Below are 15,041 nucleotides of genomic sequence, written 5' to 3'. Positions count from 1 at the left end.
AAAAAAGCAGTACTGGGGATCATTGGCAGGAGATTGCTCTTCACCTTTTCTAAAAGCCACATATATTAGATGGCTTCCCATTCTGCAGTGTCTCTGGGAAGGGGGTCCAACCTCATGCTACAGAGGGAAGGACACAAGCTGTTGGTGCAGGGCTCAGCACACGGTGGTCTCACAGCAAACCAGGGACTGCAAGGCTAAGGCAATGTTTAACTCAGATTACTTCTATTTTAATAATTAGCCAACAGCCAGTTCCCATGCTTTGAAGGGCATGTTCTGCTTTGGTGGCACGCAGTGTGCCCCCTCTTTTCAGTACTCACCATTAAAAATGCACTGGTTTCCAGGACTGACCTGCAAGTGGCTGTTTTATGGGTCTGCCTTGCCCCTTCTCCTCACCAGAAGAAAGGGATGAAGTTGAGCACATTGCCACATAAACTGGGAGATGATCTTGATCTTCTGATTCACTCAGCAGCAGTGCTGAGTGAATCTTTCTGGCTGTATTGCAGGCACCCAGCACCCTCCTGGGCCATAGGCCTGGTGGGTAGGAGAGGTGAGACTGCACCACTGAAGGTACAGAGCAGGGCAGATTTGCCCCCTGAGTGGAGGAGGAGATGATTATTTTTTTGATAAAACCATCTCATTTTCTCCTTGCAATGAAGTTGTGTCAAAATAATACACACAATACTATGCTCTTGGATTGAATCCAAACTATGAAGTTCATCCTGTGAATATTATTTCTATAGATTTTTTTTTCCTTTTATTTTTACTTTCAAATATTCAAGTTGGTTAAGAAAGACCAACAGAAGCTGCTTTTTTCTTCCAGCAGCTGGCAGTGAAGTAAGAATAGCAATTTTCCCTATGATTTTTCTAAGCTCTGGATTAAATCCATGGATGTGGTGTTTTAAGTAGGGAACATTCAGCTTTGTTCTGCTCTGCCTGGTTCGGAACTGGACATTGAATGTGTCTCTTTCATGCCCAGCAAAAGCAGAGACTTGCTTTCTAGCTGCTAGTGTATAAATGTGTATCCAGGTTGGACAGGTCTAGTGAACAGGGACAGTTGTGGGCCAGTTAGTGGAGTCTGTCTCCAGTATCCTCTGGAAGTCTCTAGACTGGATTGCTGATACCTCTCTGTCTCTGTTTCACTCTCTTGAAAATTGTTTTAGAAAAGGAAATTCTGGTGCTGGGGTCACATTTTCTTTTTGTTGAAGTGCATGTTTTTGATCGAGTGAATAAAAGTTTTGCTGCAGAAGAGCATTCCCTCTCTGGGGTGCCTGCAGCCTCACTAAACTGGCCACAGTTGGTTCTGCCCTTGAAAATGGGCATAAATGGAATTAATTATATGGGGGACCAGGTTCAGTAACTGCATTTTAAAAGGCTCTCAGTAAGTTATTAAATCAGCAAGAAAGCAGCACTGAGGCCCAGCAGATGCAGAAGCTGTGTGCTGTGGTAAACCTGTGTATATAAAATTTCTCTCTAAAAAGATTTTAGCACTTCACATGACCTCTGCTAATCCTTATTTTGAAGTGACAGTCTGTGTCAGCTGCCTCAGCTGCACACTGCCAGGTGCTGTTCTCCAGTCTGGACTGCTTTCTGGTCAGCATGAAGTGCCCTGATATGAGCTGTTGACTTGTCCTGATAGTTTTTGTTGGCACAAACACTGCTGTGACCCAACTGCAATGGCAATGCAGCCATGCTTTCCAACAGCCCTTGCATGTTTTTTCCAAATGCTAAAGCCTGTGATCTGGTTGAATCGAGGTGTAAGAGAGTCTTTTCAGGGGTACTGCATAAAAATACCTCTTTTTAGTAATTTTAAAATATATATCTACTCCACTAGACAGCAGGATACGAGGGTTTGAGGAGGAGGTGTAGGTGTGATCAGTTGGATGGGATGTTGCCTGCATCACATAGGGGCACAGGTCTTCACACCTCAAATGTGTTACATACAACTGTATTCTCTATATATGCTCTCTCTATGTGTATATATATCTGCTGTCTAGTAATATTTTCCTTCCCACTGCTGCAGATACACCTGAAAGTTGCAGAGTTAGGAAAACCAACTGTTTTCTCTAGTGTGCTGTCCTCTAACTGAAGTATTGAGCTCCTGCTGACATGACACTCTCTGTGGTCATCGAAATGCTGAGTATTGACAGATGTCCTTTTCCACATTGTAGCTAGTGCTGTAGTTACACCGGTTCCCACAAGACCTTGGGGTCCTTTTCTTAATGCAGTCCTCCATGCCGACTGGCAGACTGAACAGAAAGGCTTTTTGCATCCCTGAAAATACACCAGACTCATGAAATGAGCAGCAAGCGCTGTTAGAAGGTCACTGGTCACCCGGGTCATTGGAGGCTGCTCCTCACAGTGGAGCTGTCAGGTGTTGTCCCACACAATAGAGACTTTTCAGTCCAATAAGGCTTAAATTATTTTATACTTTCTGAGACTCTCAACTCTCTGTTGTAGAGCCTAAATGAACAAGCTGCAGCACATACTCTGCAGAGATGACTGACTGCAGCTTATTAATCACATTCTCTGCCCAGGACCAGACAGCGAAGAAGTGACTGACCTTCCATATTGAACTGGACAACCTTAATGTTAAAAAGACAGGAAAATACACCAAATAAGATAAGCACATCAAGGCTGCCTGCACCAATGTTTCCTTGAAGAACACACAATCATTAACATGAACAGTGCAGAAATTCTGGTGAATGCATACCTACGTACGTGCAAGAGAACAAAAGAGACTTTTCCTGTGCAATTGCTATCAATGAAATTAATAAACCACTGAAAACATAACTTGCCTACCACACTCCTTTGGCCCATGATGGTCAGAGAGAGTCAAGCTGGCTGGTTAACAAGGAGAACAAAATCCTTCTCTCCTACACAGCTTAGAGGACCACAGGTACCTGACTCCCAGCTGTAGCCAAGTTACAGGTAACGCTTCTAGTGCAGACTGTTCCTAACAAGGAGCATGCAGGTCAATCATGCCTAGTTACTCTCCCTTGCTGTCACTAGTAGACCAAAGTCTTCTTTTCTAGGGTTTCAAATTCCAAATGGGCTGTAGAGTGAAGCCCATCAGAGGACTTAGGCCTAAAGAGGAGTTTTGAATTGCAAGTTGTCCATCTGGACCTACACTAACCTCTCGTGGTCTGTTCTTTTTTGTAGGCAACATCTTTGTTGTCAGCTTGTCCGTTGCAGACCTCGTGGTTGCAGTTTATCCTTACCCCCTGATCTTAAGTGCCATCTTCCACAATGGATGGACCATGGGAAATGTCCACTGCCAGATAAGTGGGTTCCTGATGGGTTTGAGCGTCATTGGGTCCATTTTCAACATCACAGCGATCGCCATCAACCGCTACTGCTACATCTGCCACAGCCTTCGCTACGACAAGCTCTTCAACCTGAAGAACACCTGCTGCTATCTCTGCCTCACCTGGACGCTCACGGTGGTGGCAATTGTGCCAAACTTCTTTGTTGGCTCCCTGCAGTATGACCCCCGGATTTACTCGTGCACCTTTGCCCAGACGGTGAGCACGTCGTACACCATCACGGTGGTGGTGGTTCACTTCATTGTCCCGCTCTCCGTCGTGACCTTCTGCTACCTGCGCATCTGGATCCTGGTGATTCAAGTCAAACACCGCGTGAGACAAGACTGCAAGCAGAAACTCAGGGCGGCTGACATCCGAAACTTCTTGACTATGTTTGTGGTTTTTGTCCTTTTTGCTGTGTGCTGGGGACCATTAAACTTTATTGGCCTTGCTGTTTCAATTAATCCTTCAAAAGTGCAGCCACACATTCCGGAATGGCTTTTTGTCCTGAGCTATTTTATGGCCTATTTTAACAGCTGCCTCAATGCTGTGATCTATGGACTTCTTAACCAGAATTTTCGGAAGGAATACAAAAGGATATTGCTGACACTGTGGACTCCCAGGCTGCTGTTCATTGATGTGTCCAAGGGCGGGACAGAAGGGATGAAAAGCAAGCATTCTCCAGCCATAACAACCAACAACAACCACGCTGAAATACACCTATGAGTCAGGACTACTATTTATTCTGGATTACAGTTGTGTATATAATACATAAGAGCCTTTCTAGCTGTGTGCGTTGCACAGCTGGCGTTGCCCTTATGCAAGGAAGGAGTCTGCAACCTTTCATGCTTAGCTTATTGCTGTGACATCAAGGCTTTGAATAAGGATTTCCAGAAGGGAAATAACTGATTTTTTTTTTTTTTTAATATGTCATCTTTCACTGTGTGCCTAATTAATCGGTTTGGTTGCTTTTGCCACGAGCATGCCAATACCCGAAAAGGGAAGCGTTCAGAGTGCATGGAGAAATGCAGTTATGCTTGAAATGCAACCTTCGAGAGGCAGCAAAATTGCCATTTATTACACACAAACTATTCTCCCCTCCCTCTGAATTCTATTTTTCTAGCATTAACTTAACCTGAACTGTATCAAACAAAGTGTAAACTGCATGGCTTTTTATATTATAGATAAGTAACCGTATTAGCCAGCAGGTGTATGTATGGGCATGGTGTGTGTTTTCCTTTTTCTTTTCTCTTAAGGTTTAGGAGCTAGCCTGGGCTAGATGTGAGGCAGGCAGAAGCCAGACCAGTGTGTGTCTGATGCACTCATTTTAATTGAGTATCTACAGACATTAAGTACCCCTGCACTCTCCTTCCCAGGCCATGAGTAAGTTTATGACATATGACATAATCTAATTGCAGTAAGATACTTGGAGCCTGATTCTAATTTAGGCAGTATCCTATCATGGCCAGCAGTCATTCCAAACATCTTTCACTAGTCACTGCTACATGAACATCACAGTAAAAAAGATGAACATAGCACAGTCCCATCTGTGTAACACAGATTGTGACTTTTAAGTTCCAGTAACATTTACACTTGCAGACAAAGGCAGAAGGGGAAGGCAGTGTTGTTACAAAAATCCTTTTTTTTGCACATCACAGCACATGAATTTGCTGATGGGAGAAAAAGTAGAGGTTGTTTTCCCATTTTATTCACGTACAGAACTGTAATTAACTCACAGAGTGGGGAGACGAAAGCTGCTTAAGCATAATTATGCATCAGTTCTGTTTAAGCCTGGACTGTGCTATCTGTATCACTGGAAACCATGTCATGAAGTTCTGGGGAAGCCAGTATCACATTAGACATAAGCACATGGGCAAAGATAAGGCTGTTTCTTTAATGGAGTATGAAAGGGGTGTGTGTGTGTGATGGCAGCTGTCTGTAGATAGGACTTCTTTGTTTCCTTAGCTTCATTGTGAATTCATCTCTGTATGGCTTTAAATGTGGATCCTGCTTTGAAGCAATCCCATAAAATGAACAGGTAAGACTCCCCTGGTGCAACTCTACCTTCAGGTGAGCACCCCTGCCTTGATGCTGGTGTGCTGAGGGGCACAGCAGGGAGAGGGGCAGGTCTGAGCCCTGGGGGTCTAACGAGGACAGCAGGCAGCCCTGCCCCTGCTCAAGGACTGCACTCTTCTCTCTTTGGTTCTAGTCAGGACTAGTTCCCAGCACTGAGCCTGAAAGACTGAGACCAGACTTCGCAGGCTCCTGGAGATGTATGTAGGATTTCCCCAAAGCCTGAGCAGGCAGTGTGCCTAATCCTTAGTGAAAATAATAAGCCATTTGTGCACTGCTTTCTGAAACCAACTTGCTGCTGAATGTCCCTTCTGCTGATTTTTTTTGGGGAAGAGGAATTGAGAGAAATTAAGGCTCTTTCTGAAGTGGGCCAAGGAACTTTGCACGCTGCGTTGCCTCCATGAGCACTGAGTGTCTCTGCTGCCATGTGGTGAAGGTCACTGCAGTAACGGGGGGGCCCTGCATTAATAGGGTGCCCTGGCACTTAGGAAGTTTCAAACTTGAACATCTCAGCCACTTCAGATGAATGTTGTTTTAAAATGCACTGCAGCCAGCCTCCCATAATAGGAATCAAACTGAGTTCTGTTTTGGCCTCTTAATCTGTCTCAGCATGGCCAAATAAAGGTATTTTGACCCTCAGAAATAACTGTTGTCTGTTCGCCTTCCAGAAAAACCACCCTGGATGAATTCACACCATTCCATGCAAGCAAAATCATTTTGAATTAAACTTGGATAAGAAAAGCACTGAGGGCACATAGCTGCAGGGAGTGTTTGTCCCACCACGCCTGGGAGATGTCCCGTGTTCCATGACTTGCCTTCAAAGCCATTTGCAATTAGCCACAACAGTGTTAGTTAGAATCACATTAGCAAATTATTTGAAGCATCTAGTGCCAAGTGAAATATTCTGCTTTAAGACAATTGTGAAGAATCTTGTGCAAGTTTGCCAAATATCTCAAATATCCCAAAGCTGGGGTTTCATTTTAGGATTCTTGTCTTTTTAACTGAATGTTCAGTGGAGGAAATGTGTGGGGGGGTTATTATTATTTTATTCCTTAAGCTTGTATTTGCACTATTTCCTATTCAGGCTCCAAAGTTAAGAGCCAGCAAGTGTTTGAACCAAACCAAGTCCAAAGAGGTCCTGAACAGGCAAGCTGTGAGAGTCCCTTCTCCAGCTGGCAGGAATGGGAGCAGCAGGAGCACGATAGGGCATCTCCCCAGGACTCACAGAGTCACCACTCAACCAAACTATGCAAAATGATCTGCTCCTCTTGTGCCACAGGCTCTGAGCCCAGCTGCTGCCCAGATCTCTGCAGGGGCCGGGTGAAGGACCTGCAGAGCTGGGGTGGCTCTGGCAGCACGGGGAGCACAGCCCTGCCCAGGACCTGCTCAGAAGGCTCCGGGTGTCCCAGGGAGGTGCCAGGGCTGGGCTGGTTCAGCCCCCATGGCTGGAGGCTTGAGCTCAGTCTGCTGGAGCTGAGGTTTGCCACATGAACCATGGGAAGCAGGGAATGTAGCCTCAAAGAGGAAACACTGTGCAGTTTGTTAGCACTTTGAGAGAGGCAGCGCTTAGGATAGCATGGAGTTTTATATTGACTTATTTTAAAACTACCCAAGCAGCTCCTTATTTTTATGTTAGGAAATGGTTAACAGGGTACAGAGAGTTTATTTTTGTTAGCATTTGTTTACAGAAAAAGGGAAGTGTGTTTTAGCTGAGAATTCTGAGCAGTGTCACAGTTTCCCTATGGGAATCTAGCTTTAGTCCAAATTTGAGATTTCAGTGAGATCCTACAATCTTAATTGCATTCTGCCAGTTCCACCTGTTGCATATCTGGCCTTAAGTCTCATTGAGATCTCATATAAACTAGTTTCAAATCACTTGCTCTGGGTTTGATATGGTGTGTTGAATATCTATTCTAGTCCCAAGCTCTAAAATTGTTGTGGTGGAAACTTACAGAGAGGCAGTATTGCTGTGAAGAAAGATTAATCTCTTGCAACAAAGAAATATTTTTGGATGTTGCTAATGAATGTTGTTTCATCAATTTAAGAAGAATGTAACCGATATATTTATAGATAAATGTATATTGTATATACTGTTTCCATTTTAATGTTTAATTGAGAATCCTTCAGTATACTTTCCTCTTGCCATTTTTGTTCATAAAATAGATTAATTCCCTTTACCTGTTAAAAATGTAATAAATCTGCCATTGGACTATTTACTGATTTTTTTTTTCTCCAGTAGCAGTTACTTTTTAATAAATATTTGGAACATCAGCTTGAGTTTTGTTGACTCCTAGAAAGCAGACTGAATTGACAAACGTGTTTGAGTTCACACACATCTCAGCAGCCCAGCTTGGACCTGGAGGTGAATGACCAAGGCATCTGAGACATCTCCTTGGATCCACATGTTTTCTTCCACTTGCCTGTGGGCCAGCTGCCTGATGCACTCTGGCCTTCCTCATCAGGGAGGAAACTTTCTCCACACAGCCATTGCTCTTCTCACTGCGTGCCCCTGCAGTGTCCTTATCCTGCCGACCCTCGTGTCTGTCCAGGGGTGCTGTGGGAGCAGTTTGTCAAATCCCTTCCCTTGCTCTGTCCTGGGAAGGACAGCACAGCTGAGCTGTCAGCAGGAGGGTGTGGGAGCCGGGGGGGCTGTGAGTCAGGGCACAAGGTGGTGTTGGCTTGTAGGGAAGGGATGGGACAGAGAGGGTCACCCCGGGCTGGGGGCACAGGGAGGGCTGGCACACACAGAGCTTTGTGAGGATGCTGTATCCAAGATGTTCTGTTTGTGCTCTTCCCCCCACCTCTGTTTTGGGGCAGGTTTTGCTGTACTCATTGAGTTCTTCAGCCAATAGGTTCTATCCACAGCTTGCACTGATTATATTCCTGTGCTGACTTCACTGGAGCTGTTCTGGGGCAGTCCCCGAGCTGGTTGTGAAGCAGGGAATGTGGGAGTATGGAGGGGCCCAATGGTAACTGCAACTTGAGCTCCTGTTTCCTAACCAGATGTCACGTAGAGCCATGGTGTTAAGGTACTAGAGGCTGAGATTATCCAAGAAAACAAAGAACATCTGTTAAACCAAAGAACTGCTGAAAAGCCATGGAGCAGACATGTTGAATGAACCAGGAATATTCATTCAATTACATCCCCAAGCAGTTTGGTTACTTTTTTTCCCTAATCTTGTCCAACGGCACTGGACTTCACCTGCTGCTTCTACAATGAAGCCTGAAATGCTTGGTATTGTGCCATGCTAAAAGCAGTGTTTATGACAGTGGCAAATCTCAAAATGTTTCTCTGCGCAGAGCTGCCAGAAAAGCCTTTCATGGACTTGTACCTGCTGTTTCTACCATGTGGAACAGAATGAATTGAACTGTCAGAAGTAAGGCAGTGTTATTTATTTACTTACTTGTCACAAAGTATAGTAACTGGGAGATAAGACAGAGATATAAAACACAAGAGGTGTAGAAATTTAATACCAGGATAAAATCTCACTCATAGTGACTATTTAGAAACCAATATTTGTCCTAATGTATTTACCTCCAAGCTTATAATTTATAACATGAAACCAGTCAGTAAAGAGCTACTGCATATGGATTTAGAAATTTATTGAAAAAATGTAAATCACCGGACTTAATGTAATACTTCTTACCATAAAAACCCTGAGATGAGAAATGCAGAATAGGTTCTTGTAAGAACTCTGTGATGGAATATGCAAATTTTTTTCATTGGTGATAAGAACCATAAAATTCATATCACTCAGGAACTACACTTGTGAATGGAAGCTCCATAATATTGTTAACTGAATTTTCATTTTCAAGTGCTTGTTTATAATATCCATTATTCATGGGCTATAAGTACTGTACAGCAGAGATAGAATTTACAGTACAGGGTCGATTTCCAGAGCAAACAAGGTGGGTCTGAACCATTAACTGAAATATGTTTCTATATTTTCTGCCAAGCATGGTCTCCTGATAAGGTTTTTAACTCAAATGATTGCTTCTAAGAGTTCAGGGAAACTTTAATGTCTTTTAGATTAGGTGCAATGTCTGCACAGTCACGGCTTGCTTGGATTACCTTTTAAATAGACTTGAGCCATCAAACATTTTATGTCTGTCCAGTTGAAGCACATAATTTATTTTGTATGTGGAGTATTTTATACATAGCACATTTAATAAACTGTTATGTCCTTCCTTCATCATTGTGCTTCTCCTGCAAGCAAAATTTCTGAATTTCCCTGGAAATAGGATGCAAAATTGTTTTCTCAACTGTAAGCAGGTTGCTTTGCCTCGAGGTAGGTTTCCACTGGTTTTGATAAGTGTAGGATAGAGGTTTAATGTGGCATCAAAATACAACCATCTTCTGGCTGAAAAGTGACAGCTGTTAGCAATTTTTTAAAAAAAGGTGTAGAAAAAGCTCCAGAACAATTTGTAGGAAGTAATTGTAATAGACATTTCTGGTTGAAATAAGAGAGAAATATTTGAAGGGATTGTATTAAAGTGGGACCTGGCCAGGACAATGAAGTTAAGAAACCCTGTAATATAAAAAATGACCCAAGGATTTTTATGGCACAGGGACATGCAGGTGGCAGGGAATGGGTGTCTGGCTGCAGAGAAACAGTCAATACAGTAAGGAAAATGAAAGAAACCTAGAGTAAACCAGAGCACACTTTGGAAACTATTCAATGAACACATGTATTGGTAGTTTAGTAAGATTTTGCTTTTGGTCTTTCTTCTCTTTCCCTCCCCAGCTACGATTTCATTGTAAATAAAATTAAGTAGTCACTGTCAAGTGCTCCCAAAAGACAATTTGCCTTTGGTTTGCGTCTGTCTCTAGGGAGCCCCAAGCTGTAGGAATGGCAGCCTGGGCACAGCTTGGCCAGCAGGGACAGGATGGGGCTAATGAGCTGGCCCTGGGCAGAGTGGAGCCCTCAAGGGCTGGAATCCCCCTGGGGAGAGGCTCTGCTTTCCAGGAGTGAATGGCTGGGGGAGGAGGAGGCTGTTGTGCTGTGGGAAGATGGGTTGGAGAATGAGAGATTGAAGATTGAAGATTGAAGAATAAGAGCTAGTGCAGCAGGCAATCTCACCCCTGAGGAGTTGTAGCTGTGCTAATTACCATGGATTGGGAACAGGCCTGCCCTTGATGGGCACAGGTGTGTCCAATGAGGCTGAGTGTTATAAAGGTGGGCTGGGGAGCTCAGAGAGAGTTGGAGTCACTTGGCAGTGCTGTGGTGAGGAGGAAGGAGCCAGCTGGCTGTGAGGAGCTGCCCATGAGAGCTCACAGAGAAGGTATGGAAGCTTTACAGTCAGGCAACAATGGCAGGTTGCTGTGCCAGCCCCAGGGGCACTGCAGGGCTCCAGCACCTTGAGGTGGTGCAAAACTGGGGCCACATCCAGTTCCAGTGGGGTCTGGTGGGACTAAACCAGGAGACAGCCACACTGAGGCAGGATGGGGCAGTTCTGCTGGGGGTGGCAGGGAGGATTGCTTCCTTGGCACAATGCTCTCTGTGGGAAAGTCAGAAGGTGTTCCAGCAAGCAGATATCTCCTGTGGGGAACAGAGCTGCTCGGTGCTCATAGCCTGTGGCTGTCTCTGCCCTGCTGGTGGTGGTGGAGGAATTACAGTGGTGACAAGGGGTGTTTTTCACACCCAGGACCTGTCCTTGTTGCCCTGCCCTGGCTGTGCCCTCCCAGAGCTGCTGTGCTCCTGACTGAGCTGGTGACACCCAGCACACCTAGCCCTGCCTGGGGACGTGAGAAGCGTTAAATATTTAGGCAATGACACAGGTTAAACCCTGCCTGGGTTAGTCATAACCAAGCCCTGCATGAGAGTGGTAGCAGGGCCTTTGTCTGCAAACCTTGAGTGCAAATGATTCCACTTGAGACTCTCCTAATGTCTCCTAGGCCAGAAATTCCCCTCCTTCCCGGGCTCATCCCTTCCCTGTCGGTCACCACTGAAAGAGAATAATAGATAGATGAAGGAAAAAGAACTGTGCTTTGACTGGAAGCCCTTTGGAATCTAGAGTAGACCTTATACTGCTTTCCTCATTGTATAGAAGTGTGTATATGTATGATTATTTATTTATTGACACAGCCTGGGTTTTCCTAGAGGAATCAAGACCAGTCATACATTTAAAATAATTTGCTACACAAAAGTTCTGGGTTTTTTTCCTCCTGGGTACTTCAGAACAGATGGAAAATGCAGCAGGTGCTGCTAATGTTTTTCTACCCTTGGGAAAACGTGTCACAGTTACCTGTTTATCTTGTTTATTTTGACATTTTGCTGCCTGAAACTGCTCTGTAACATAAAGGCACATGCAGGGTGGTTAGAGGTGAACTCTTACAGATTCACATATTCTTGAACAATTGAAAACCATTAACTTACAAGCAACAAAGAAAAATGTGGGGTTTGGTGCATGTGGAAGACAGCTGGTATTTTTATTTTTACTGAGGAAATGCCATGGAGTTATTTGGGTTGGAAGGGGCTCTAAAGCTCATTCAATCCCAGCTCCCCTGCCATGGGCAGGGACACTTTCCACTGGACCAGGTTGCTCAAAGCCCCATCCTGTCCTTGAACACTTCCAGGGATGGGGCAGCCACAGCCTCTCTGGATAACCTGTGCCAGGGCCTCACCACCCTCACAGGGAAGAATTTCTTCCTTATGTCTAATCTAAGCCTGTCCTCTATCAGTTTGGAGCTATTATTCCTTGTCCTGTCATTCCATGCCCTTGTACAAATCCCTCTCCAGCCTCTTGTGGCTCCTGTAGATGCTGGAAATGCTGTAAGGTCACCCTGCAGCCCCTGTATTTCCATCAGGGAATGCAAGGGTTTGCACTTTGTGTATCCCTGACTGAAAAGTGTAAAATGAGCTTTGCTTTAGTTGCCATGCACAAGCTTTTCCTTTGCTTTTCAACAGGAAGCTGAAGGCTCAGTTTATTTTTGCCATGTTCTTAGGACTGTGCAGAAAAAGAATGAGGAGGTTGGTAATACAGACACTGGAGGGTTTCCTGTGCTCAGCATGTTTAAAAAGTGGCGTTTGTAGATGAAAGCAAGGCCAGTTGTGCTGTCTATCTGTTCTGCAGTGGGACTGGTGCTGCTCAGAGCTTTGTAAGGGTTCAGGAGTGGGGATGCTTCTCCCCTGCTGATCCCTCTGAGGCCTGGAGAGATTTGGCCAGGCTTTACTCCCAGGAGGAAATAAAGACTTTGTTTTCAATTGTGGGTCCTTGGGCTGACAGAATGTGTCATTTCAGATGGCAGGCCTTTCCCTCGCTCTGTTTTCTGATGCTGAAATTTTGGAAAAAAAATGAATAGTCTTTACTGCTCCCACCCCAAGAGGCAGCATCTTGCGAATGCCTGGAGCTGGTTGCTTGCCTTGGGGTGTGTTTGTGGGTGTTGCTGTTTGAGGAATTGCTGTTACCCCTTTGAAGGGGCATGGGGCTGGGCTGGAGCAGCACAGCTGGTGATAACAGCTGGGATGGCAATGGCACAGTGTCTCCATCTCCATGCCCTGTGGAGTCTGGTAATCAGACTTTTGACTAATTGCACCTCTCTAACTTCACTGTCCCCTGGGGCTGCAGCAGACAATACCCATTACAGCCTGAGATGGAGGTGGGATGGCCACTTTGGAGCAATCTCTGTAGAATTTCTCAATTCTGAGTGTTGATCTCTTAGCTCAGACTTCTTAGTTGTGCAGTTTCATCTGAAATTTACCTTTGAGCCTTTGAAGTGAAATGAATCCTGAACAACTGTCTGAATTCAGAGCTTTCAGCTGAGTTATGTCTCAGTGTTTAACATAAATTAATACTGGCCATTAAACATCTCAGCTGCTAATTAAATGGAGTATTTCTATGTTATATGTAAATCCATCCATATCTTGACTTTGCAGCCAAATAGAATTTCATTAAGGCACTTCAGTAACTGTAAAGGGACAGAAACAGCATTTTGGGGTATTTTGTGTTTAGTGAATTATGTAACTGACTTGTAGTGATTACTAAATACCTTAATGATATGTCTGGTGGAATTTATTCTAGTTTTGGCAGGGCCATTAGGATGATAAAGAGCTCAGCAAGGAAGAGTAAATTACAGCTGAGTTCAGAAATGGTGCTTGAATCTTTAAAGTCCATAGTTGCTGTAAGTTTTTACAAGGATGTGTAAAAAGAGCTAGCTAGCTTTGTACACAAGTCTATTTGTCAGACACACTGCACATCAAACACTGCCTTAATCTGCAGTTCCTTTATGTGACCAATGTGGAAAGGCTCCTTTTCCCAGCCTCTGTTCTCATATTTTTAGTTAGCAGCTAGCACTGGCTTTGGTGTCCTGGGTTTTGTGTCAGCTTGAGGAGGGGATGCTACCTAGTGGCTGAAGCAGGGGACTGAGTGGAGGTGACAAGTCAGGACGTTTGCCTCTGTTCTTGCCTCTCTCTATTTGTTTTGTGACCTTGAACTGAAGTGTGATTTACCTTTGGTTCTGAGATGTAGTTAATTACACTGCAAAACACTGAGGATGAGACAATTAAGTTATCTAAGGGAATTGCACAATGATTAATCCTTAATTTGCTTTGTGGTTTCTTTGTTTCTCATTAAGCCTGCTGAAGCAGGACCTCTGAAGTGAAAAATCAAAGGTGAGTATTGGTTTTAGAAGTGTAGAGGACTGGATAAGTCAGCTGTGGCATAGTTCTGCAGAGCCCATGGTTTTATATTGGCCTGGGGCAAACCCCAGGGCTGGGTGTGTGTAACAGGGTGGCACCTGCTGCAGTCCCTGATTTTTTAATTATTTTTTTTCCTGTAACAGAACAACTGTTGTGAGAACAGTTAAAAGTGGGGGAAAGATCAGATCTGCAGCCATGCTTGATTTGCTTGGATGTGCAATTATCTGTAACACATTAGAGTCCAGTCAAGCTCATTTATCATTCCCCTCTTGGGATTTGTGGAGTTGTTTCAATGCAGATGTAGGACTGATTTTATTTTGGTTTATTTGGTGTTCATACTAAAGTATACTGTCTAATTCTAGTGTCTGCAAGGTGGTGTGATAACTGAAATGAGTCGGTTTTCTTGGTGAAAACACTTAGTGACAATGAAACCTCAGATTTGCTGCAATATTCTTTGGCCACGCTGATTAATTCTCCCTCCAGCATTGGGTCATGCATATGTGTTTGTGGCCTAAACTCCTCCTCTAAGAGTATTAGGGAGGAAACAGTAGGACTGATTCTTTCTTTGTTTCCCAGCAAAGTGAACAAGACTAATTTCACTGAAAGCTGTAGTTATGCTAATGTAACATTGGTGTAGGAGGAGAACTGTGCCCAATCCAGAATGATTTGGTTTTATCAGTTGAAAATTGGGACTGTTGGTGGTAAAAGTAGCAATAAAAAATGAAAGTGAGAAGTGATTTAATGATAGAAATATAAATAGATCTTTTTAAAAAATTGGACGTTGCTCCAGCAGTTCACGTGCAGGCAAAATTAACAATATCCATGATGTCTCACTATACCATTAAAAAATGGTGTGTATATGTATAAAAAAGGTAATAAAATTATTTATATGCTCTACAAAACTACATAATGTCTGTATTGAATATTCTTAAATGCAGTGAAAGACTGTATTTGGAGAGAGAAATTAGAGATATTACATTAATATATATACACATATAAACTCACACAGGTAATATTGTTACTGCTA

The 15,041-nt window shown here is 43.9% G+C and overlaps 1 protein-coding gene across 1 annotated transcript in view; it reads left to right on the top strand.

The window, feature by feature from the left end:
- The window catches only part of GPR50 (G protein-coupled receptor 50), a 44,607-nt gene extending 37,085 nt beyond the window's left edge, over positions 1-7,522 (top strand). Inside the window, exon 2 of the mRNA XM_058032557.1 lies at positions 3,160-7,522. Coding sequence (XP_057888540.1) covers positions 3,160-4,028 — 869 coding nt within the window. The 3' untranslated portion in view covers positions 4,029-7,522. The remainder of the gene's footprint in view (positions 1-3,159) is intronic.
- The last annotated feature ends 7,519 nt before the right edge of the window (positions 7,523-15,041 follow it).

The sequence above is a fragment of the Melospiza georgiana genome, chromosome 12 (assembly GCF_028018845.1).
Source record: "Melospiza georgiana isolate bMelGeo1 chromosome 12, bMelGeo1.pri, whole genome shotgun sequence".
In the NCBI taxonomy this organism is placed as follows: domain Eukaryota; kingdom Metazoa; phylum Chordata; class Aves; order Passeriformes; family Passerellidae; genus Melospiza; species Melospiza georgiana.
This window is presented reverse-complemented; position numbering and strand designations above follow the sequence as displayed.